The sequence below is a fragment of the Mangifera indica genome, unplaced genomic scaffold (assembly GCF_011075055.1).
Source record: "Mangifera indica cultivar Alphonso unplaced genomic scaffold, CATAS_Mindica_2.1 Un_0057, whole genome shotgun sequence".
Lineage (NCBI taxonomy): Eukaryota > Viridiplantae > Streptophyta > Magnoliopsida > Sapindales > Anacardiaceae > Mangifera > Mangifera indica.
This window is the reverse complement of record NW_025401149.1, coordinates 32,931-57,434: the sequence shown is the minus strand read 5'-3', so window position 1 is coordinate 57,434 and position 24,504 is coordinate 32,931. Positions and strand designations below refer to the sequence as shown.

Sequence of the window (24,504 nt, the reverse complement as noted above, 5' to 3'; positions counted from 1 at the left end):
GTCCTAGGGAGAAATTATTAATTTTTAAAATTTAGGAAGGAGAAAGAGATAAATTTTTAAAAAGTTAGAGTTTCATTAACTTTATCCTACCATAAGTGGGTAAATAAAATTTTCAAAATTAAAATATATGAATTTAGAAATGCAACATACTTTGGGTGGGACTAAGTCCTTTGGCCAATTGAGAATATCATAACTTACGTTTGCTTAAAGACTTGTACTAAGAGTAATGTAAATAAAAATAGGTATTGCCAAAATAAAAACATTTATTGTTAAACATTATCTAAAAACTTATTTTAATTTTTAATTATGTCATATTAATGTAATTAAACTGTTTGATCGAATAAAGGTCAATCAGGATCTGAAAACATTGCACTACTCTATCTATTCTCTCCGTTAAGAAGCTACCCATGCGGCACCATGGTGGCCAGAATCCATTATTCAGATCTTCATTAAGCAACTTAGCTAGGGTATTGTGTTGTACATTATTACGGTGCCTTGCTATAAAATTCACTGGTTTGTCATGACCAACTGGTCCGCATACATACAACAATTGAAATGGACAATTTATGAACCAATTTGTACTAATCTATCCAAATTTCGCCGGCAGGGGCTATTTTTATCCCAACCATCAGCTGATACAGTGAAGGCGACCTGACAATTAATTTTGATTCTGAATAGTATTCGGGCCGCCTTTGTTGATTATCCTTGCGATATGTCCATTAGTTATCCAATTAGTGAGCTCATGGACATAATTTTCCACCCATTTAAGCCAGAAAAATTAAAAAAAGAAGTTTACTTTGATTTCTGAGTCCACTAGGTATCCAGCTCTCTGCCAATATCTACAAGTGCAAGGCCGACTTGTTTTTTCTTTTTTAAGTTGTGATTTGTAAGCAATATCAGGCTTTTCGTGTAAGAGATGATTTAAATGGTAAAATAAAAGATATAGAGTTTGGGTTTAAATTTTTTGAGGGATATATCAAAATTATATTTTAATGATTGTATAATTGGTTATTGAATTCAAAATTTTATTTATTTGATGTGATTGATTTTGTTTTAGAGAAGATGTCCAATTTGAATAAAATTACTCATTACCCAAAAACACATGAAGTCTTTGGTAATGGTAGAGTGAATCTCTTACTCTTAAGTTTTTACTTATTTAATATAATTAATTGAATTTAAAAAAGGCAATCTGACGCGAATAAATTCCTAATTACCACTAGAAAGCCATATAGATGTGGTCCTTGAGGATGACTGCCGCGCTGAGACAAGCTTGCTACATTCCTGATGAATTTGTGTTGTGTTGTGTTGTGTTGCGTTGCGTTGCGTTGCGTTGTCTTGGCACTCATGATTCAGCTCACCTGTAGGCTTCGTTGTAAAGCAGTTTTCACTTTAATTGCCAATTTGTACTTCATTTTCCTGGAAAAAGAAAAAGCAGTCCGACAGATAACATTTTTTTTTTGCCTTTGGATCTGTGAAATGTGAACGTCTTTCAGCTTTATTGCCCTTGATTTTGTTATATTAGTGGTGATGGTCAGGAATGAAATCCCAATTTCCCCCTTTATTTCGCGTTTCCACAACACCTTTCGCCCCATGGAATATTATAAAATTGTAATAGATCAAAACATGTTCTCTCTCTTTGTTTTTTTTTTAACAAGCAAACCCATATAAGTCAAACAGTATTTTTTTAAAAAATCAAACTAATGTTAAATAGATAAAATTTTAAATTTAATAACTAATTTTAAAACTAATTATCTAGTATAATAATTATAAGATCAATAATTAAATTTAAAATTTTATCTGTTTAATATAATTGATTTAACCTAAAATAATAATAATAATGAAAACTGATACATTTTAAAGGTGTATTGAGTATTAATATAATAAACATATTATATAATATAATTCATATTAATAATTTTATCAATTTATACCGATATACTTTCTTGGAGAAAAGATAGCTCCTTTAAGGTAAGCGTGCACAAATGAAATGGTTTGTAAAAGTAAGCATTTTTTAAGTCACCAATGTGCCTATTATGTCTCAGATTAAAAAAGAAGAAGCACTCCATATAGACAGCATAGTTTTTTTTTTTCATTTTAAAAGAATTTCAACAAATCTTGTGATGTTGTACTTTATAGGTCTATGAGATTGCTCATTTGGGCATTTACGGCCTGCTATTGTTCTATATGATAAGTTGTGATTAATATCATCAGTGGAATTGGAGCTTTAACTTTGCAATTCTGATTTGTCTATCTAATAATATTATCATCTTATTAACAATATTATAATATTTCAATGATTTTATAAACTGCTCAAACAAATTATCTATTTTGTATTTGAGCCAACCGAATCTCAACTCTATTTGAATGAATCCATTTATACTTTAAAACAAAGCCCACCAACTTAAATTGGGTGTACCCAAAATGCACTACAACTTATTTCAATATAATTTAATTTTGCAGCAGCAAGAAAACTATAAGAACTTGGTATAGGGTAAATATTTAGATACTTTCAAGAAAATAAAAAGCATATATCTGTTTGGTACGCCACATTCAATTCTCTCTTGCTTATTAGTATAGTACGGTATGTAATATGTATTATATTATATGATTCCGGTGAAAACCAATTCGAACTTTAGGATGCACTGAAAATGATACCATGAAACTCTTAGACTCACTCAATTACTACCAAGGTGGTAAAAAAGAAAAAGAACTATGAGAGCACACTTAGTTAACAGTCACCTTTCCCACCATGCCAGCTCCCTGGTGAGGGGTGCAGTAGAAAGAGTATTGTCCTTTCTCAGTCAAAGAAACAGCATAAGTCTCGCCAGGAGCATTGAGGAGGTCTTCATCAGACATGGAGATTTTCGATGCGTCAACACCGCTTGGAATTTCATCCTCATCGAACACCACATTGTGTGGGAAGCCGGCATTGTTCTTGAACACAATCTTTTCTCCAGGGCTAACAGAGAACGAGCTTGGAACAAAAGCCAATGACCCATCATCACCACCAAGTAAAATTTCAATGGCCATGGCATTGCTAGCAAGCATTGCACCAGCAGCTGTGGCTGCAACCGCTGCAACACCAAAGTCCTTGAGTGAGGCCTTCACAGAGCTCGACCTAGGAACAGGAGATGCTGAAACCTTGACACTGGAGCTCAATCTCGATGAGTTTGAGCCCAGTTTAAGGCCAGTGAATGATGGGATAGCAACAGCTGTTGAAGTGATAGTGGCCATTGTTGAAGGAGATATTATCTCTTTGTGGGTGGGTTCCGCTAAGGTTATGAATTGAAGGAATCAGAAAAGGAGAGTGAGGTTGGTTTTTATTAAGGTGACTCGGCTGCCGACTTCTTATTGTGTGGTATATATGTGAGGATGAACATGTGTAGATAAATGAATGGCAAAGTGGGTGGTAGGGACATGGGTAATCCACTAAGAATTAATTTCAATGGCTAGTTTAGATGCCATCTGTTGACATGGCATTAACGTGGCAATGACAGGTGGAGAATGGCAGACATTAAAATTTAGAAATGTTGAATTGTAGTGGAAGAGGATAAGTTTTTCACGGCATTTCAGATCGAATTTAGCTTCACAAGTAATATTGTATTATGTACACTAACAATGAGTAAAACACTTATATAAACGTTGATGATTTATTATGTGAATGAGTGTTTATAAAATCATAATCTCGCATAATAATATATCAATGTATATACCAAATCTCCTCTTTACAAATATTGAACCATGCATGTATGTCTAGTTTAGGTAAAGATATTCTCTACATGAATTTAAGTCATAAAATGAGATAAACATGTGTTAAATAGGCCACATTTGAACCGAACCTAATAGTATTGAGCTCAAACATAAACTTATCTCATTTTTTAAACTAGGGTTCAAATTATAATTGCTTATTTCACAGGTTTAAATTAAACTAAAAATCAAGTTTTAATCATTTTAATTTGTATCTAACCTTAAGTGTTTAAAGGTACCATCTTATCAATCATGTTAATAATAACATAATTTTCTCTTTCCAACACATTTGCCAAGGTGTTGTCCCTAGCTTTAATTAAGATTATAGTTATACTGCCTCTCTCATTTGCAAGGAGAATCAACAGGATTTTCTGACTAATAACACCCTTTTGTTTTTTTAAGCTAGTGAGAGACCAATTATGCCCTTTCAGTGCTCCGTTCTAGGCTAGCATTCATGTGAGCACCTCAAATAAAATATTATCAGTCACTAAACAAAGCCAAAAAACTATAAATCGCCTATCAGCAACTTTGAATTAGGACTTCAAGCACCATGCCCATCACCACACATTTCCTTGGTCATTCATGCAGAAAATGCCCAATCTCAAAAGGTGAAACCTAAGGCAAAACTAAAAACAATCACTTCTTTCTTTAATTAGAAATGAGTAGCAGTTACACCCTTATAACCTCATAAAGCCATATTACTTGTCAGTGAACCAACAATCTGCTGTTTGGAGTTAGGTAAAGTTATCTAAGCAACCTAAAAACAATGCAGACAGTTTATTCAATGTAAATTTAGCTTCCTCAGTAGCAGAAGACCAAAAAAAAAAAAAAAAAAGTAAATAAATAAATAACATTAATAATTTTTGCAGAAGGGAAATATAACCATCAGAATCTACTTGCCTTCTATACATAAATTTTTTGTTGCAACGGAATTGAGGAAGTGGTTCATGGGATTTGCATTTTTGTTCAATAAATTTTCACTGATACAAACATTTGTGAGTTATTTGGTTTACAAGAAAACTCTATATGGAGATGGAGCTCTTTTTCATCTACAAACCTAAAAACCTTCAAGATAATGGGTTATTTTAGTCAAACTATAACCAAACTGGTATCGTGGAACCATTTTGTACTAATTCAACTTAGAACAACACAAGAAAATGGCAATACCGAGAGTGAGTGCGGATTTAACTTGTCAAAATGATACATGAAAGTGGGATTGATTTAACTTATGACAACACATGGAAGTCTCTTAGATAACACAGCCTACCACAGAGAAACCAACATGTTAACTAAATCAAAGCTAGGTTATCCATTAAAACAACAGAAATGCAAACAAACATATTACTTCCCTCACCCACCTCTGACTGCTCCCTGCACCTGCAGACAAAGATTCCCCAATTGAATACACCATCTTCTTCCTATTTATTTCTACCATTTACAATCCCACTTTGCACCTACCCTGTCAACTCTATCAATAAATGACATCTAAATCTATATATATTGTTATGCTATATCCTTTTGCCTGCATAATTTTTGTAAAATTTACTTCATTTTTCCCTTGCTACGCTCGCTGTACTGTACTATTTTTGTCGGTGGCACCGTATCTGAAGCTCTTTATATTTTGTTCACAGATGTTCAAACTTTCTTTGGTTGCACAATCACACACCACCAAAACTCAGCACTTCGTTTAGCCAATGAAAAGGTTTCATCCGAGTCGCAATGTTTTCAGATCCCAACTTGGCATTAACTTAATTATGGGGTTGTTTAGATCTTTATCGATTTGATTGACTCAAACCGCATTCCTTGACCGATCAACTCGATCAAGCAAGTGGTATAAGTCTTTAAAGATTTAAGTATAATTATCTTAATCAAAATCAAATTTAGCTTGGTGGCACGCATGATTATGTGCCACAGTGCCATTGTCAAATTAAACTTGGTTTAAGTTTATAGCATTCAATTTAAATTTGTTTAGGTTGATGTATAAATCATAAAAACAATTATCAATGAGATAAATTATATTACTAACTAAATAAATAATGTTGTTTGAGTAAACAATAGGATTGCCAAAAGGATAAACCGGGTAAACTTCAATTAAATTCTTAAACTAAAACTCTAATTGGAATTTGGTTTATTCATATTGAATGTGAATTCAAATTCAAGTAAAATCTACAGTAAAGGTATCCCTTGTCAATAATGAATGTCTGTGGACGATTCTCTTCTCATAAATAACCTATTTACTTTTCATCTTCTTGTACCCCAACGCTCCTATTTACTCTCTCAACTAACGTTTCTTTCTTCGCATCTCACAGTAACTGCAAGTAGAACCCATAGAAAACACATTAAAATAAAAAAATGAAGTTGTACAGAGATGCACCAGATCAAAATGTGTGCCGGACATATATATATATGCTAAAATTAGTACGCACAGAAACCAACTTAAAGTATATATATGCTCGTGCTGTACATAATACATACATATCATAATGCTGCTATATCTTCTTTCTTTCCATAGTTTTTAGCACCGAATTGAGTTCGGACAAACTTATTTGAATTGATATATAATACTGCAAGAGTTTTATCAAGAGGATAAATGAGTAAAGGACAAATAAACAACACCCGAATAAATATGTGAAACTGGCTTTCAAAAATTTGGCTCATTCAAACTGATCATAAATTCAAGTTCCAGCCCTCGAATCCACCATAGTACGTGGATGCATGTGTATATATATAATATATTAATAAGCTCAAACATATATAAGATGAAAAGCATTCGTAAGAAATTAAGAAATTTGTCACCTCGAGGGGGGATTTTTATGAAAGTTAGAAGTAGGCACTAAGATATTGGCACGGCTCAATCACAGTGTAAAACAACTCACAGAGAGTTTCATCTGAGTGAACCGGGCCAATATCGCAGTGACTATTTCTCATATCCGTTCTGCATGCAGCTCTTTGGCTGGCTGGTGCTAGATATACAAAAAAATATACCATGCAGTTGTAAGAGTAAAGAAAAAAAAAGAAGAAACCAGTAGAAGAAGAGAGAAAGATACAAAGAACGGTGAAGAGAATGGGAATGTCTTGGGTAGAAATTAAGGAGAGAAATGTGAGTGAATGAGGGAGCTAGGTACGCATTTAAAACTCTGGACTAACAACGCAACCAGAGGCCAGAGCATTCAATGGCAATCCAACACCCATCACCATATAATATATATATTTATTCTCTCTTTGTACAGACTCTCTCGCTCTCATTAAAATGGGGATCCAATTGGGACAGTTCGGATCAAATTTATATTTCAGTTTGAACAAATCAAATTCTAATTAAGTTTTAGTATGATAGTTTGATATGAGATTGATTTATTCATCTTCAATTCTATTAATTTATATGAGGATATTATATATCTCGGTGATGGTTCTTTAATATTACTATATACCAGTTTTAACAAGTTTAAAATTAAGTTTGAGCTCTATATTATAGTTTTGATTTGAATTTGAATTCATTACAGTGTCAGTTTAATTTAAATCAAATTCACCCTTCACAGCTACTCTCTCTCTCTCTCTCTTTGTGTTGCGGACTGAACAATTTAGAGGCACTTATGGGGTGATGGAGGGAAAATGGAAATATGAAGTAAATGAAAAAGTTAGCTGGGCATAAGGACAGTGTCGTTTTGCAATTATATTTCATTACTTAGTGCTTTTCAATTGTACGTAATTAGATGATACGGTGTCGTTGTCTTGCTTGTTGATTGCAATTGTTAGCTGATACGATGTCGTTCCATTAGTGGATTGTGGTGTCTTAAATAATGAAAGCATAATGAAAATGTTCAGTTTTGGCGCAAAACTCATGTTAAGCTTCCCTCTCCTATTCTGTAACCTTTCTCTGCTTCTGGAATTTTCTTAATTCTCAAATTAAGTGCGACTTCGTGCAACAGTGGTATCAGAGCTTCATCCTGGCCATGGCGGACGGAACTCGTCTTCAGGAATTGCGGCGAGAGCTCACACAAGTAATCTCTGAGACGGTGACTGAATCTGAGCGACGACAACAAGATCGACTTGAGGAATCACAAAACCGTCTTCAACAATCGATGGAGAATTTGCAGAATTTAATACGTGGATTGAGCATTCAACAAGCGGAGGTAATTGCTCAATCAGCACCACGACAAGATGAAGGCACATCTCGAGTGGTTCAAGAATCACGATATCCATGGGGAAGAGCAACGAAATTGGACTTCCCTCATTTCAATGGTGATGAGTTTGACAATTGGATATTACGAGCACAATATTATTTTGAGGTAGATGATACTCCGGCCAATGATCGAATTAAAATTGCGGCATTACATTTGGAAGGACGAGCCATGCAATGGCACCAAGGGTTTATGAAAACTAGAGGTGATGTGATTATTTCTTGGGAAGAATATACGACAGCGATGAGGGCTAGGTTTGGCAACTTTGCGTACGACGATCCGTTGGCCGACCTGAAGAATCTTAAGCAGGTAAATTCGTTGCAGAAGTATCTTGATGAATTTGATGCATTATATCCAAGAACTGGCATTAGAGAGGACCAGGCTTTGAGTTTTTTTTTGTCTGGATTGGTGGATGAGCTACAGATGCCAGTGAGGATGTTTAAGCCGAAGACATTATCCGAAGCTTATTCACTTGCTAAATTACAAGAGATTACGGTGGCGGCCATCAAGAACCAGCCTAAACCACTTATTAAGACACCTCAGGTTCCTTATGCCAATAAACCTGGGTACCAAGGTTGGGCTAATAATAACTTGCCTCCAAAGCAGAATACAACTGCAGGCTTGTTACCGACACCGAATATTCCTAAGTTACCATTACCAGTTTCTCAAAAGACAGCAACAAGTAAAATGTTTGATGAAAAAAGGGCTAAGGGAATATGTTTTTGGTGTGATGAAAGATTTGTGCCTGGCCATAAGTGTAAGAAGAAGCAAGCATTTGTCATCCAATTGCATGTCGAACCTGATGAGGAAGAAGGAAATGAACTGAGGGAATCAGAAGTCAGAATTGAAGAACCTGGACTGATGCAACTTTCTCTCCAAGCTTTAGATGGTTCAGTGGGGTTTCGAACTATGAAGGTTAGTGGTATGCATGGTAGAAGGAAGCTTTTTATACTCATAGACTCAGGAAGAACTCATAACTTCCTTAGTGAATGCACAGCTCAGAAATTAGGATGTGTCATTACAGAAGTGAAGGGTGTTCAGGTAACTGTTGCCAATGGTCAAGAGCTCCAATGCAAAGGCCTATGTGAAAAGTTAGAGATTAAGGTGCAAGGCCAAATTCTTTACATAGATGCTTATACCCTTCCGTTGAGTAGTTATGATTTAATTCTTGGAGCACAATGGTTAGTCGGACTCGGTGACATCGTTTGGAACTTTGAGGCCTTAACAATGAGGTTTTTTGTAGGAGGGCAACAATATTTCTTAAAAGGTTATGCAGATCGAGAGGTTAGTGTTATAAGAAATGAGCAGCTAGGCAAACTACTACATAAGCAGCAGCAATTGGCCTTTATTCAGTTGTTACTAGTTAATAATGAGGGAGTTGAAATGCAGATTTATAACCTTCAGACGTGTGAAGGAAATGAGGCTGGGACTTGGCAAGAGCTGGACCAATTGTTGAATAAATATCAGGCCATCTTTGAAGAGCCTACAAGTTTACCACCAGTGAGGCTTCAAGATCACAGAATTTTATTACAAGAAGGAGCACAACCAATTAACATGAGGCCATATAGGTACAGTGGAATGCAGAAGGATGTAATTGAAAAGTTGGTTCAAGAAATGTTGGAATCGGGGGTGATTCGAAACAGCAACAGTCCTTACTCCAGTCCAGTGGTGTTGGTGAAGAAGAAAGATGGGACTTGGAGAATGTGTATCGATTATAGAGCACTAAACCAAGTTACCATTAAAGATAGATACCCTATTCCACTTATAGAAGAGCTACTCGATGAGCTAGGAGGAGCTGTTGTTTTCTCAAAAATTGACCTTCGTTCGGGGTATTGGCAGATTCGAATGCACCCTTCGTCGATTGACAAAACTGCCTTTAAGACTCACGAGGGCCATTATGACTTTTTAGTGATGCCTTTTGGCCTCACTAATGCTCCGTCCACGTTCCAAAACATCATGAATGAGATTTTCAGGCCTCACTTGCGGAGATTTGTTTTAGTTTTTTTTGATGATATATTGGTCTATAGTAGAAGCCATCAGGATCATTTATTTCATTTAGAAGAGGTGTTGAAGTTGTTAGAGTTAAACCACTTATACGCTAAGAGAAGTAAGTGCATTTTTGGAGCATCACATGTGGAGTATCTTGGCTATATTATTAGTGCTGCAGGGGTGACAACAGACCCTAAAAAGGTGGAAGCTGTGCAAGCATGGCCTGTTCCTAGGACTCTTAAGCAGTTAAGAGGATTTTTGGGATTATCAGGTTATTATAGAAGGTTTATTAAAGGATATGGGCAGATTGCTAGACCACTAACAGAACTCTTGAAGAAGGATTCCTTCCATTGGACAGCAATAATGCAAGCTTCTTTTGAGCAACTAAAATGTTCCTTGAGTACAGCACCAGTATTAGCACTTCCTAACATGACCAAGCCATTCCTTATTGAGGCAGATGCTTCCAACAATGGCATTGGAGCAGTCCTCATGCAAGATGGTCATCCAATTGCGTATATTAGCAAGGTTCTTTCCCCCAAGAACCAACTTCTTTCGGCCTATGAAAAGGAGATGCTTGCCATTTTGTTTGCCATTCGAAAATGGGAGCATTATATCAAGAATCAACGGTTTGTCATACGGACTGACCACCAAAGTTTAAAGTATCTGTTGGAACAAAGAGTGACCACTCCTTCGCAGCAAGCATGGGTTGCTAAGTTAATGCAATTCGATTACACAATTGAATACAAGAAGGGAAAAGAAAACGTAGTCGCTGATGCATTATCCAGAGTGCCTGCATTAGAAATTCATAGCTTAACTGCTACCATTTTACCTGCTGAGTTGATGGAAAAAATCACAAAAGGTTGGCAGCATGATGATTACTTACGAAATATTATCACAACTAAGGAGCAGAATCCTCAGGCTTATAGCAATTTTGAGTGGCAGAATGGTCATCTGAAACGGAAAGGCAAGCTGGTGATAGCTAATTGTCCGCAATTACAAGAACAGCTACTGCAATTGTTTCATGATTCGTCTATTGGTGGGCATTCAGGGATCACTACGACTATGAAAAAATTAGCGCAGGTGGTTTATTGGAAAGGGATGTGGAAGGCTGTGAGGAATTACATTCGTAGTTGCTCCACTTGTCAACAATATAAGCCTGAAAATGTGGCTTCTCCTGGTCTGTTACAACCTCTTCCAATGCCTTCAGGAGTATTCACTGATTTAACCATGGACTTTATTGAAGGCTTGCCGAAGTCGCAGGGAAAATCTGTTATCTTTGTGGTTGTTGATCGCTTAACAAAATATGGCCATTTTATTGGCCTGAGTCACCCCTTCTCAGTACAGATGGTAGCTCAACTCTTTTTAGATCATGTGTATAAGCTGCATGGTAACCCAAATACAATAACTAGTGATCGCGGTATGGTTTTCCTTAGCAATTTTTGGAAAGAACTCTTCCGTTTGCAAGGTGTTTCTCTTCAGTACTCTACTGCCTACCATCCTCAAACGGATGGTCAGACAGAAGTGGTGAATAGATGCTTAGAAGGGTACCTTAGATGCATGGCGGGTGAAATTCCTAGTTACTGGTTTCGATGGCTTTCCTTGGCAGAATATTGGTACAATACCAATCACCACTCCAGTATAAACATGTCTCCTTTTGAGGCCTTATATGGCTATGCTCCTCCAATCCATGTTCCTTATTTCCCTAAGGATTCCAACATGCCAGAGGTTGACACAATGATGCGGATTCGTGAAGCCACCATCCAGATTCTTAAGCGGAACCTAGCACTAGCTCAGCATCGTATGAAGTTATTGGCAGATAAAAAGAGGACTGATCGTCATTTTCAGATTGGCGATTTTGTCTATGTCAAGCTACAGCCTTATCGCCAAGTTACTGTTCATCAGGGCAATTCCAAGTTTCAGCCAAAATACTTTGGCCCTTATCAAATTCTGGATGTTGTGGGACAGGTTGCTTACAAGCTGCAGCTTCCTCCTGAGGCCATGATTCATGATGTATTTCATGTTTCACTTTTACGACCTGCTTATGCTCGCGTATCGGCTTCTCCCTTTTTGCCTCCTCAATTTCAACAAGTTCTAAAATCTCCTCAGGCTGTTCTTGATAGGAAGCTTATCAAGCGTGGCCATGCTCCAGCTGTTAAATTGTTGATTCAGTGGCATGGGGAACCTGTTCAAGCTGCTACCTGGGAATTTGCCGACGTGATTAGGCAACGCTTTCCTGACTTCTCCCTTGAGGACAAGGAAGCTGGGGAGGGGGCAATTGTTGCGGACTGAACAATTTAGAGGCACTTATGGGGTGATGGAGGGAAAATGGAAATATGAAGTAAATGAAAAAGTTAGCTGGGCATAAGGACAGTGTCGTTTTGCAATTATATTTCATTACTTAGTGCTTTTCAATTGTACGTAATTAGATGATACGGTGTCGTTGTCTTGCTTGTTGATTGCAATTGTTAGCTGATACGATGTCGTTCCATTAGTGGATTGTGGTGTCTTAAATAATGAAAGCATAATGAAAATGTTCAGTTTTGGCGCAAAACTCATGTTAAGCTTCCCTCTCCTATTCTGTAACCTTTCTCTGCTTCTGGAATTTTCTTAATTCTCAAATTAAGTGCGACTTCGTGCAACACTTTGCCTGACTAGCAAACTAGAGGCAGCACAGACTGCTATATTTAATGGAGAATTGCCCATAAAGAACGTAAGGCTCTGTAAATCTACCCTGCATTAATGTCAACTACAATATATTTATTTCTGCTGGAATCTCTTCAGATTATCCACACCCTTTTGTCCCTTGCTTATTGACCTTTAATTTACTGGTTAACATATATGAAGTTGTAGCAGGGATAGGGATTGGATTTGACAGGAACCCAGCCCGAGCTTCCGTCAATTTATATTTGGTTCGATTTTAGTCTATATAAACCCTAGATCACCTTCTCACCCTTGAGATGCACTACAGGACAAAACCCCGTATGATCCGTTGTGCCAAAACCTGTAGACAATATCTCACGGACCGAACCTGTCATATGCCGGATTTGGGCCATCATCAACAGCATAGAGTTAAAGGAACTAACGGCTGACGTACCAGCACAATTACTCACCCTGCACAGAGCAGCTGCGAAGAATAAGACCAATTGCAGCAGTCTTTGTACACAACTGGACTGCCTCTATGGGCACACTGGACTTTGGTAGTCAGAGCCCGCTTCATAAAAAATACAAAGCCCATATTAACTCCAGGTTTTAAATCAAGGCATAAGGACCTTCTATTTCTTAGTTCAAATCTCGCTGGTAAAATTAAGAGTGAATTCAGATTAAAATGGCTTAGATTTGATTTTATATTCGGTTTAAAAGAGTTGAATTCAAATTAGAGATTTAGTCTAATAGTTTAATTCAAAATTAACTTATTATTTTTTTGACGATATATTTATTTTTCAATAATACCGATCACTTTATTGATAATATTGTTTATTTTATAGATAACCCTCAAAAGAATTTATATACCAGTTCAAACAAACTTAAATTTGGGTTGAGTATTAAGAATTTGAATCAAGTTTAAACCAACCCTTAGTCAAACCAGGTCAAGAACTTTTTAAGAAGAATCATTGCATGTTTTGTTCTTACTTTATTGTTTAACCAAGTCAAAGGTGCGTGCCTTATCCTACATATATTATTCTAAAGTATCAATATAAAAATGACACAAAGTAGTGAGGCTGAGGCCATAGTGACTGTGGATGATATGGGTGTTGAAATTTGGAATTGCAACGTTCGATATTTTATCTATTCTACGTAGATGATGGCCCAACTCGAACTCCAAGTGCGATTCCTTTGGAAAGTGGGGGCATGTGCCCGTGCCCCTGTAAGTTGAAGCATTTTCACCTTCCCAAACCTTCATCATATCTTATCCAATTATAAAATGTCACTTATCAAAATACTAATCCAAATACTGTACCCAGCAGCCAGCAAAGAACAAAATGCCACCCCACCACAACGGTCGCCCCTTCACCTGAATAAAGGGGTGGTTGAATGGCTACGGTTAAAGCTGGATGCTATCCAAATTTACTCAGGCTTAAAATTAGTTTAAGAGTGAATGATTCAAATTCGAGCGAAGGTAACTCTAGTTTGACTCAATCGAGTCATTATAATATTGTTGGTATATTGATTTTCTCAAATGGTTTTTTTTTATATCCTCTAATGATTTTTCTAATTTGTGACTACACTTCTTCCTTTTCAATGAATTTATTATCAATCAAATAAGTCAAACTCAATTTTCAATTGATTTTTGTTTGAACTCGATTCAAATATATCACTATTTATAACTACTAATGAAAGACATGATGTTATTTATCAATACTTGTATACATATATGTTTAAGTAGAGGCGGAGTGGCTTGGGCTCGATTCATTATTATTAAGTTGAATAAATTAACCGTAAATTAAAACAATTTGTATTTAGCCAGTTTAAACTTAACTCGTTCTAGGTTAGTAAAAGTTTTTTTCCTTATAATATGACATTTTTCTCCTTTTCCAATATTACTATTCATCATTCACAAGTTCAAATTCAAGCCGGTCAAATTATACATTTGATATTCAGATCCAATTCTAAATTCATCCCTATTTTTATTTTTAGGCATGCCCTTAAGAAACTTAGTGGTAGAAGGATGTGAAGTCAATATCCATCTTTATTCAGTTTAAGTGTATTAAACTAATTAAACATATAACCTCCATAAATCATGTCTAAAAATTGCAAAAACTCTTTACCTGGAACTTGATTTACCCCGGCAGGTCCAAGGCGTCAGGATTTCCTTACCAGACATTTTTTTGCTATATATGTTATCAGTTGAGCAATAATTTTCTAGTGCACCAGCTTACTTGGGCTTCTATTTTCGTGGATTCTTTGTTATTGTGAACTGTTTAGCTGTGAAGACATAAATGATTATTTGATTTTGAACTCTAAATCCTGAGATAGAAAACTGGCTAAATTGAGTGTAAACTCTTTACATATTTAGAAATTGCAGAAGGCTTTACTTGGAACTTTATACATCAATTTACCCCAACAGATCCAAGGCATCAGGATTTTCTTACAAGACATTTTTTATTGTGCCCACTTAGACTTTTATTTTCATGGATTCTTTGCTATTGTGAACTTTTTAGTTGTGAAGATATCTGATTATATTGATTTTCGTCAATATTTTAGTTGTAAAAAAAAGTAATTGAAGTAGAGAATGAGAAGATTCAAAGAAGAAGCGATGGTGGGAGAAAAGGTTGTGATCATCATCATCATCATCAGACTTCTTGTCATTGTGAACTCCTAAACATAAATGATTATATTAATTTTAAACTAGAAAATTGGTTAAATTGATTGTGCCTGAAAACTCAATTATATAACGGAAAGTATATCTAAATGGGATTGCATCTTATCTTAACAGTAGACAATAATATTTAAGAAGATATTATAATAAAACATTAATTAAAGTTGAGAAATAGAAGATTTAAAGAAGAAGCCATGGCAGGAGAGAAGCCAGAAACTTGCAGAAGGCTCACGACAAGCCTTTGATCATCAGCAGCACTAGAGCTTCGAAGAATTATTTATTACTGTTCATTTCCTGTGGTTTTTATAGTGATGACTGATGAGATGGCAGATACGGAGAGTTGCAGCAGTAGAGCTGTAGATTTTGCACCGAGTCAAAGTAGAAAGCTGCAGACACGGAACAAAGTTGAAGTTTATCAGGAGGTTCTTTGTAGATTGAAAGAAACAAATGAACAAGAGACCAGAAAGCCTGGCTTTGAAGATGAACTGTGGACTCATTTTCACCGACTCCCGAAAAGGTCGTCCAAACCCAGCTCGACATTGATTTTTGTTTTTCTTCTGCTTATTTTTTGTGAGAAAATTACAATTACAGTGAAGGAATGGACGGTGGTGATTACGATGGCTCATTTTCATTGCAACAGTAGCAGTTCGGCTTGATCATTGAACTTATTCTTTGAATTCTGTTAGGGGAAAGAAAAAGGACATTTTATTTGGACCATTTAGAAAATTTCTTGAACTAACAAATTTTGATCGCTATGATTTAATTTACTTTGCCTTGATTATGAAGGTATGCCCTGGACGTGAATGTCGGGAGGGCAGAAAATGTTCTGATGCACAAAAGATTACTGCATATGGCACAAGACCCTGCAACTAGACCTGCCATTGATGTCCGGCTTGTGCAGGTATACATACATGCTAGTAAAATTTTTCTTGCCTTCATTAAACTCGTATGGATGTTTTATTACAATTTGCTAGCACCTTTGTCAGTGTTAATGTGAATTATGTCACTCTTAGCTCACATTTTGACTATCTTTCTCTTGTGCAGATGCATTCCGCTTCTTCAAGTCATTTCAGTGAGTGGGTTCATTCAAACACTCCGAGAAAAGTAGATACTGTATATTCTGGGTTTTGGAACAACCAGAGGCATGTAATGTTCTTTATTATTTAGTTAAAGTTGTCTAATTTCATGATTTTATCTATCTACATTTTGCTTCTCTCTTCTCTGTTTTCAGCATGCATCCACCTCCTGCCTTCGGTTCAACTCCAGATCCAGAGCTTGTAAATATAGCAAATAGATCAGATGTTCAAGATAATGATGTTAGCATGAATTCCTATCGATTAAACTCTTGGTAGATGGTTCTTAGATGCCCTTCCCTGAATTCGACATTTTTTTATCAATTGCTAGAAACTTTAAAATTTTGTAGAATAACATTTCAATACGTTCACAATTTTGTAGGCTAATGCATGAAATTACAATATCAACAAATGATAAGCCAAAACTTCTCAGTCAGGTAGCTGATGTCATTTGTTTACTTCTTGCTGGCTTTTCTTATCATTTATGGACATCATCTTGTTGTATTTCTCCCAAATGTGCATCTTTGGATTTAGCTGGTTTGCTGTCATCCCACCCACCCCCTAAAAACATGTCTTTTTTGCATCCTATCATTCAAATTAATTATTTGGCAGGTGGCTTTGATGGTTTAGTCAACCTGATATAATTCTACTTCTCTTAAGTAATTTTTCTCATTTTGCTGTTAAAATTCTCTATTCTACTGTCAGCTGACTTCTTTACTGTCCGATATTGGGTTGAACATTCAAGAAGCACATGCATTCTCCACTATAGATGGCTACTCCTTGGATGTGTTTGTTGTGGATGGTTGGTCACTTGAGGTATTTTATTTCTTTATTAGTAATAATTATTATCAGAACAAATGATTAGTCCTTGGAGAACGTTCCTTTTGTACAAATATAATTTATAATAATCTAGCTAAAGTATTCATCTTCTTTATACTGCAAGAAAGTTGATTACTGATTCATTGTAAGACATTATTCTTGATGTAGCGTTTCAAATTACTGGTTTTTCAGTTCTCTTGTTTATTTAAGAAAGCAATATGCATTTATGAATTTGTTCTCACCTCCTTCAGTTGACCTTTACCTTCATATATAGGATGCTGAGCAGTTGAGAAAATTTCTGGTAAAAGAAATACCAAAGGTTGAGGTAGTCCCTTTACATAGTGCTTGTCTTTTCCAATTATAATTGTGATTATATCCTCTCATTTTCTTTGATTGTGGTGTGGGAAAGACTTTTTTTATTTTTTGCTTAATTTTATAACGTTTTTCAGTTCTGAGTTTTTTTTGCTGGCGGAATTTTATTTAAAATTCAGTTTCACTTGCTTATTATTGCCCAGAGCAAATCATTCATTTGGTCATTTTATAGAAACTTCTGAAGTTTCTTATTTGCTATCTTATCATATTCTTCCACTCAGTTTTGACTGATTTTAGTGATTTCAATTTTTCTGAGAGAGAATTTCTGAGAAAGTGGTAGAAGAAATTTCATTCATTCGTTTAAATCTGCATAAACTGTTTGATGCATTCAATTTTTTTCATTCTTTTAGCATTTATGTAAATTTGACTATTGGAGTGCTCTACAGAAGCAAGAACAAACCAGAATCTACCATGTGAATTTACCCAGAATTGATGTTTCGGAAATTGATGCGAGCCTGTTGAAATATGAATATAAAATTTCATCTGGAGCCTATGGTGATTTGTGAGTTTTTATCATCTATTAGAGTTTTTCTGTTTGTGAGTAACAGCTTAATAGTATGCTTTTGACTGATGCAGGTATAAAGGTACATTCTATAGCCAAGATGTGGCTATTAAAGTTCTTACAGCAGAGCATCTAAAAGAAAATATGCAGAGGGAATTCGCTCAAGAAGTCTATATTATGAGGTTTGTTAAATTAAATTTTCTGTCATTGGTGCTGGTCTCTTCTTTTTTCTTTTCCTTAGCTCCTTTTTTTTTTTCCCACTCACACATACGCGTGCGGGCGCACACACACACACACACACATATTGATACTTTTTTCTGGACAAATGCTGATTGCTTGTGACTATGATGAACATGCGTTTATAATCTACTAATGCTCATATATCCATTTTACTTGATATGTCCTTGAATCTTTTCATGGTTATGCAGATGTATCCCTATGTCTTCAGTTAGGTAATGGTTGTCCAGGTGAAAGCCTTTTCGTATTGCCTGGACACGTATAGTCTTACCACTGTAATTATGTGTGCTATAGGATACTTGCAATTATTTATTTGTAAGTTTAGTTGTCCATATTTCTATCCATTAAGATGGGGACGTGTTGAACTACTGGATGAGATATGATGTTTCCTCTTTATCATTTTATTTTTCTTGATATGCAGCAATAATTGGATGTTGTGGATAATAAATAAATTCTCTAATTCGGCTGATTTACACTAAGATTGTCAATGTGGAGAAAACATATATTAAGATAAATAGTAAATGAGATTTAAATATTCAGAAGTTAAAAATGAAGTCATTCTTTTTCTAGTTGTTTAAACTTTTTTTTTTTTAATAGTAAAATGATAATGGAAAGAGTATGCTACTGTCTGCATCCTGCTATCAGAAAATTTGTTTATGTTCCCTCTTTAAACTCTTGCTTTGAAATATGTAGGAAGCTTCGACACAAAAATGTTGTTCAATTCATTGGTGCATGCACCAGACCTCCAAGAATGTGCATTGTTACAGGTATATTTAGATGACTAACATGTATTTGAGCATCATAGTCATCTTTGAAGTGCTTAAAATTTTGTAATCTGGTTATATGATTGTCAATGTTATTTTAAGTTATTTCATTTTTCTCTGTGTACATTCCTTTCTTAGAATTCATGTCTGGTGGAAGCATGTATGACCTTCTGCAAAAACAAAAGGGTGGTTTTAAGCTTCCATCCTTGCTCAGAATTGGAATTGATGTTTCCATGGGAATGAATTATTTGCACCAAAACAATATAATTCATAGGGACCTTAAAGCTGCCAATCTTCTGATGGATGAACATGGAGTAAGAGATTCTCCTGCCTATACTATTTACTTTGAAATATTTGCTTTATCTTTATGAGTACTACATTCATCTACCCAATGTGTATGAAGATGGGGAAGCAAATCACTGATTGATTTTTGAAGGGAGTAATGCAATTTCAAGAGCTGGGCATTCTTGCACCTTATTATAACTTGCTAGTTGTGGTTAGTTTTTCTGGCCAATGGCCTTGGAGGTCTTGAATGTGAGCCAGAACTTCACACCATGAGGTTTTGGTGAGTGATAGACAGACAAGTGTGCTGATTCTTGGTCCACTTCCAAATATATTTCATTGTGGAGTTTGTTGAAGGAATGAAGACTTTCTGATTTGCTTATGAGAGGTGTGCAGAGTCTTGGCTCCCTGAATTAGTTTCACCATGGCCTCCATTGAGGACTTCCTGATTTGCTTAAGACATTACATAACAGTGCCATCTTATTTTGATAATCTTTGTAAGGCTTAGCATTGTGATTGTGTTTTACCCTTATTTTCCTAATAATGTTAGCACTATTTTGGTTATTTTGCTGGCATTACTTTCGTCTTTATGTTTCATATTGCTTGTTGATCAGATCTATATCATCTTCTCAGAAGACTATACTGAAATTTGTCACTGCTTTGGAATTACATTCCTTCTTAGTATTAAAAAAAAAATTCGTAGGTTGTCAAAGTTGCTGATTTTGGTGTTGCTAGAGTTCAAGTTCAGTCTGGAGTGATGACTGCAGAGACTGGAACATATCGCTGGATGGCACCAGAGGTTGGTATTATGCAGTTTTTATTTATATTTGTCATTTGATTTACTTTTTGTAACACCTTTAAGCAAATCCCACGACCTAAATTGTTAAGACGCATTTTGGGTTGCAAAACCCAAAATCAAAACTGTGACTTGGAGGTGGGCTGGATTGTTGAACTGAATTGTTACACTTAACTTTTCTGCGAATAGAAATTATGGGCTTTCATTTTTTAATCTTATGTATATTTATTATATATGCTGGAAAATATCTTGGAGGTGGGTTGTTTGGAATTTTTCAATACTATGCACCATAATTATGTGCTATATTTATTCAGATCAAACTGACTGATGGATATGAATCAAATGGACTTATTGATGGCCATCCCAAAAGTATTTCTTTTATGTGCTTATTTGGTGTTAATGCTTGAAAGGTAATTGAACATAAACCATATGATCACAAAGCTGATGTTTATAGCTTCGGAGTTGTGCTATGGGAGCTTCTGACAGGAAAGGTAACACTTTATTGAAACCTTTTTGCCAGAAATGCTGAGAATTTTACTAGAAGCGAACTTTTTATGTTAATTAATTTTTTCTCACTTGACAGCTTCCATACGAGGACTTAACCCCCTTACAAGCAGCGGTCGGTGTTCTCCAAAAGGTACTTTCATACAACAACTTCTGCTAAGGATTAGCACATTTTGAAAGAAAATTTCAATATTCAAGAATTCTTTATTTGGTGTTGTTTATTAACCATCAAAGTGTTCATTTACTTTACCAGTTAAGCCTAGATTAGAATATTTCATTTAATAATAATACTTCATATACAAACAATGAGAATTAATAAATACAAATAAATTGACGTGTTATCATATGACTGAATGATTTTGAATTAGAGTTTAAATAAACAATTATACCACTCAATCACATGAAGACATGTTAATATATTTATTTGTATTAACGTTGCAAATAAGTCGAACTTGAGTTTGGCTTTTGATCCGAGCTTGAGCTTGATGTTGGTTGGTTTGGTGAATTCGCAAGCTCTCGAATTGAGTAAAAGTTTCAAATCTTGCATTTACACTTGGAAAATCTTATGAAGCTTAATTTTTTTTTTTCAAATTAAAGGTTAAATGTAATTTTTTGAATCAAGCCTGAGTCAGCCTAAGGTTCTGGCTAAAGCCAAGATCTTACAAGTTCAGCGAACTCAAACTCAAGCTCATATATGTCATCGAGGGAGCTTGAGCCAAGTATTACTTAGCTCATTTACACCCTCAATTTATACCCGATAGTTTTACTGTTCACTCGTCAATTAAACTGATTACTGCATACTGCATGGCATAGCTTGTTATACTCTTAAAACGGGGTTAACTAATAGAACACTCTTAATGGGTATGGTTAGGGTCTAAGGCCTCCAATTCCTAGGCATGCTCATCCAAAATTTGTGGAATTACTTGAGAAATGCTGGCAGCAGGACCCCTCTTCAAGACCTGAATTCTCGGAAATCATAGAATATTTACAGTACCTGGCAAGGAGGTATAGAAAATATTGACTCAATTATTTTTCCTTCTGTAACACACTTTTAGAAACTTTTATAATCTTGAAGCAGGTTGCAGAAGAAGAAAAAAGGACTAGCTGACGAAAAAGTTATGGGGAAGAGTTGTAAGAGTGTTTAAGCCAGAGACAACCATTGGAGAGTCGCAAGGAAATATCGTTCTTTTGGGTATAATATGAGATGTTTTACTCTTACTCTTTCAGAGATAAACATCGGCACTGGACTTAATTAGGTGCTTACAAAAGATAATATGAGTACTTAGAAGGAAAAAGAAGAGTTTTGATTCCAGGCAAAAACTAACATGTGAGAACAGTGTTTTAAAATCCGGACTGACCGTTATGTTCATGTTTACATATTTGACATCCAGGATGAAGAGACTTGAATCTTATTTGGAATACATTGTTTGGGCAATGGTATTATATATATAACATTATCCAATACCTATATTTAGTATACAAATTTTAAAATTTTAATTATGTTTTTTATTGGATCTAAAAATATACATTTTTTAAAAAATAAGAATAAATTTTTTATTTTAATGTTATTATCTTTTAAAAGATCACAAATTATTTAACTCTCGTCATCAGTGCCCTAAAAAAGTTTATAGAAGATGCATGACACCGGGGGGAATGGGCTGAATTCAAATTAAGAAATTCGATTGACTCTCGATTTCTGTCTATAAATCTGCACGTTTCCCCGTCCATTACCAACGAAAAGCAAAGCTTCTGCTTCTAAATTTGCTGGGTATACTCACAAGGCGCTGAAGAAGATCAGATACGGAAATCGTTGATGATGACGGAATCTGATGCAAAAGATGAGGAGTTGGGAGCTTACAACAGCAACAACATGAAGAAGGCAAGATTGAATTCAACACTAGCTGCTCTTCTTGATGACCCCGTACTTGCCGATGTTCCTAAGAAACCAACATTGTCCGACGTGGACACGCTTATCAGCGTCGAATTGGGCAGTGCTATGCGCATCTCCATTCTTAAATTGGATGGCACTTCCTTCGGTACTTGCCTAACCCATCACCAACTCTATAGTTTTCACATACACATTTTAACGAACATTTTGAACGCATTATACGAGTGCTCTGAATTACAAGCTGGTCCTGATTTATTGGTTTCATGGTTTCGTTGAAGACGTGGCGGTGATGAATTCAGCTACAGTGAAAGACTTGAAGCTCGCAATTAAGAAAAAAGTTAATGAAATGGAGCAATCCAACATGGGTCATCGCCACATTTCATGGTAAGTGACTTGATTCGAATTGTAAGTTTCAGTTCGGTTTGAATCCTCTGTTTAATCTGTCGACGACATTCAAATGAGCCGAAATTTTAGCTGTCCATATAAAATTTGACCTAAACTTGAGTCATGTTCGGGTGCAGTACGACTTAAATCTAGCCCTAAAGTTTGTTGCCTATTGGCCACTTAATGAGAGAGTGGTTGATAGCAATTTTTGCATTCTTGAAAATGTTTTAGAATTGTTGCTCGTCTCCATCATCCAGTCAAGCGACGTTAGTCAGTTTTGGGGCTTTGTAAGTTTGTTTCTTTTTTCTTTTTTTTTTTTTTAGGAAGCACATCTGGAAAAATTATTGCTTATCCCACCAGAATCAGAAGCTACTGGATGAGAACTCTGCACTAGAGCATTTTGGCATGCGAAACAATTCTCAGGTTTCTTATAACATTTAAGTAGTGTTTATTCCTAGTTGCTGTGTTTTTGCTTTCTTATATGGACATTTACAATTCTTTGCAGGTCCAGTTTGTAGCCTATGCCATGTCAAAAGCTTCTGGGAGGCATTCAAAGAGAAGAAAACACCGTTTCTTTCATGGTCTTAACAAGCGAGCCTAAATAATCTGATTTGTTCTACTCATTTCCTGGAGATGTAGACTGCTACTGAATAGTCTTTATCGGTATTTCTCAGGTACAGAAACATGCCAAATTTCTGTTGTCTTTTTGGTCATTAGTTTGTAGAAACTTAAAGGCCATGCTTTCTTTCTCATGTATTGTCAAAGCCGAAACGTTGTTTAAATGAACCCATTGCTTATTCTACTTTTCAATCAAAGTGAAAATTATTCTACTTTGAAAGCTAACAATCGAATCACACACACATAACAAAACAGATTCACGGAAATTTCTATAGGAATTTAGGCTAAGAATGTCGTACTCTCCAAAGATAACAATATCATTGACGAAAATCAATCTCAAACCATGCAGCACGCAGTCAATTCGTCTAAACCATAAATTCAATCTAACCAACTCCTGTCAGATCAGGGTTAACGGTGGGCCGGGCAAGGCCTGCCGCAACAATCCTGGACTGAAAAATAGAGATAAAGCTTTTCAACTTCGAATTGGAGGGTTTTACCCCGTAGGGAACCCTTCCAGAAATTCTCAAAGGCCAGGGCCGAACCCAGGCCAATGAGGGGGTTTGGAAATAGTTTTCAACCAGCAATAGACGCGCCTCGGTTAGAACCTCACTAGCTGCGTCATTGCCCCAAGCGCAAAGATGCCTTGTTCCCTTTGATTAGTGTCCTTATATATACATCGCTGACAGTACGGTATCTTATAGCTGCACGATGTGGGACTTGAAATACGTCCCATTAATTTCATGTGAGCTGAGTATCTTATTTTTCGCTCCATTGATCTTAGAAATTGAGTGATGGCCATGAAGATGATAAACTCATTATTCATCAACATTTTTTTAAATTATAATTTATCTTTTATAGTAATTTTTTTATTATTAATTTTGAGATGAGTGTTTTAAATTTAAATTTTAATTGACCAATATTTAAGTGTAATTCAAATTAAATGTAATTTTAATTATATATTTTTTTTCTTCTCTTTGTAAAATTTTATTTTCTCAATGAGTAACATTACAGGACTAATATGTATAAGAGTGAAC

At 35.6% G+C, this 24,504-nt stretch overlaps 3 protein-coding genes and 1 non-coding gene across 6 annotated transcripts; 2 read left to right on the top strand and 2 right to left on the bottom strand.

Moving 5' to 3' along the window:
- Positions 1-2,527: 2,527 nt before the first annotated feature.
- LOC123207079 (plastocyanin) lies at positions 2,528-3,317 on the bottom strand. Its single transcript, XM_044624336.1, has one exon. It carries the CDS (start codon positions 3,232-3,234, stop codon positions 2,725-2,727), a length of 510 nt encoding a protein of 169 aa, XP_044480271.1. The 5' UTR covers positions 3,235-3,317; the 3' UTR covers positions 2,528-2,724.
- Positions 3,318-15,141: 11,824 nt separating this feature from the next.
- LOC123207074 (serine/threonine-protein kinase STY46-like) lies at positions 15,142-22,001 on the top strand. Of its 3 annotated transcripts, none has more exons than XM_044624327.1 (16): positions 15,142-15,748; positions 16,018-16,132; positions 16,276-16,373; positions 16,463-16,579; positions 16,687-16,741; positions 17,010-17,120; positions 17,398-17,442; positions 17,882-17,997; positions 18,072-18,179; positions 18,928-19,001; positions 19,137-19,312; positions 19,984-20,079; positions 20,487-20,567; positions 20,660-20,713; positions 21,452-21,585; positions 21,656-22,001. In XM_044624327.1, exons 1-16 carry the CDS (start codon positions 15,543-15,545, stop codon positions 21,723-21,725), a joined length of 1,656 nt encoding a protein of 551 aa, XP_044480262.1. In that variant the 5' UTR covers positions 15,142-15,542; the 3' UTR covers positions 21,726-22,001. The 3 variants fall into 3 exon arrangements, with proteins under 3 accessions (XP_044480262.1, XP_044480259.1, XP_044480260.1); XM_044624324.1 differs by having other exon boundaries at positions 15,145-15,748; positions 17,398-17,448; XM_044624325.1 differs by having other exon boundaries at positions 15,150-15,748; positions 17,398-17,448; positions 21,659-22,001.
- A 137-nt stretch (positions 22,002-22,138) lies between these two features.
- LOC123207076 (U11/U12 small nuclear ribonucleoprotein 25 kDa protein-like) lies at positions 22,139-23,682 on the top strand. Its single transcript, XM_044624331.1, has 4 exons — positions 22,139-22,616; positions 22,747-22,852; positions 23,176-23,275; positions 23,358-23,682. Exons 1-4 carry the CDS (start codon positions 22,394-22,396, stop codon positions 23,451-23,453), a joined length of 525 nt encoding a protein of 174 aa, XP_044480266.1. The 5' UTR covers positions 22,139-22,393; the 3' UTR covers positions 23,454-23,682.
- Positions 23,683-23,959: 277 nt separating this feature from the next.
- Positions 23,960-24,110, bottom strand: LOC123207087. The gene has a single exon (XR_006500206.1). It is a non-coding gene; the product is annotated as a U4 spliceosomal RNA (small nuclear RNA).
- Positions 24,111-24,504: the final 394 nt, after the last annotated feature.

Bases quoted from the DNA above. Each gene is read 5' to 3' on its own strand.
- LOC123207074 (XM_044624324.1), top strand. From the start codon at position 15,543: ATGACTGATGAGATGGCAGATACGGAGAGTTGCAGCAGTAGAGCTGTA. The intron at 15,749-16,017 runs GTCGTCCAAACC...TTGATTATGAAG, and splicing joins TTTCACCGACTCCCGAAAAG to GTATGCCCTGGACGTGAATG. The intron at 19,313-19,983 runs GTAAGAGATTCT...AAAAATTCGTAG, and splicing joins TTCTGATGGATGAACATGGA to GTTGTCAAAGTTGCTGATTT.
- LOC123207076 (XM_044624331.1), top strand. From the start codon at position 22,394: ATGATGACGGAATCTGATGCAAAAGATGAGGAGTTGGGAGCTTACAAC. The intron at 22,853-23,175 runs GTAAGTGACTTG...TTTTTTTTTTAG, and splicing joins GGTCATCGCCACATTTCATG to GAAGCACATCTGGAAAAATT. The intron at 23,276-23,357 runs GTTTCTTATAAC...AATTCTTTGCAG, and splicing joins GCATGCGAAACAATTCTCAG to GTCCAGTTTGTAGCCTATGC.
- LOC123207079 (XM_044624336.1), bottom strand. From the start codon at position 3,234: ATGGCCACTATCACTTCAACAGCTGTTGCTATCCCATCATTCACTGGC.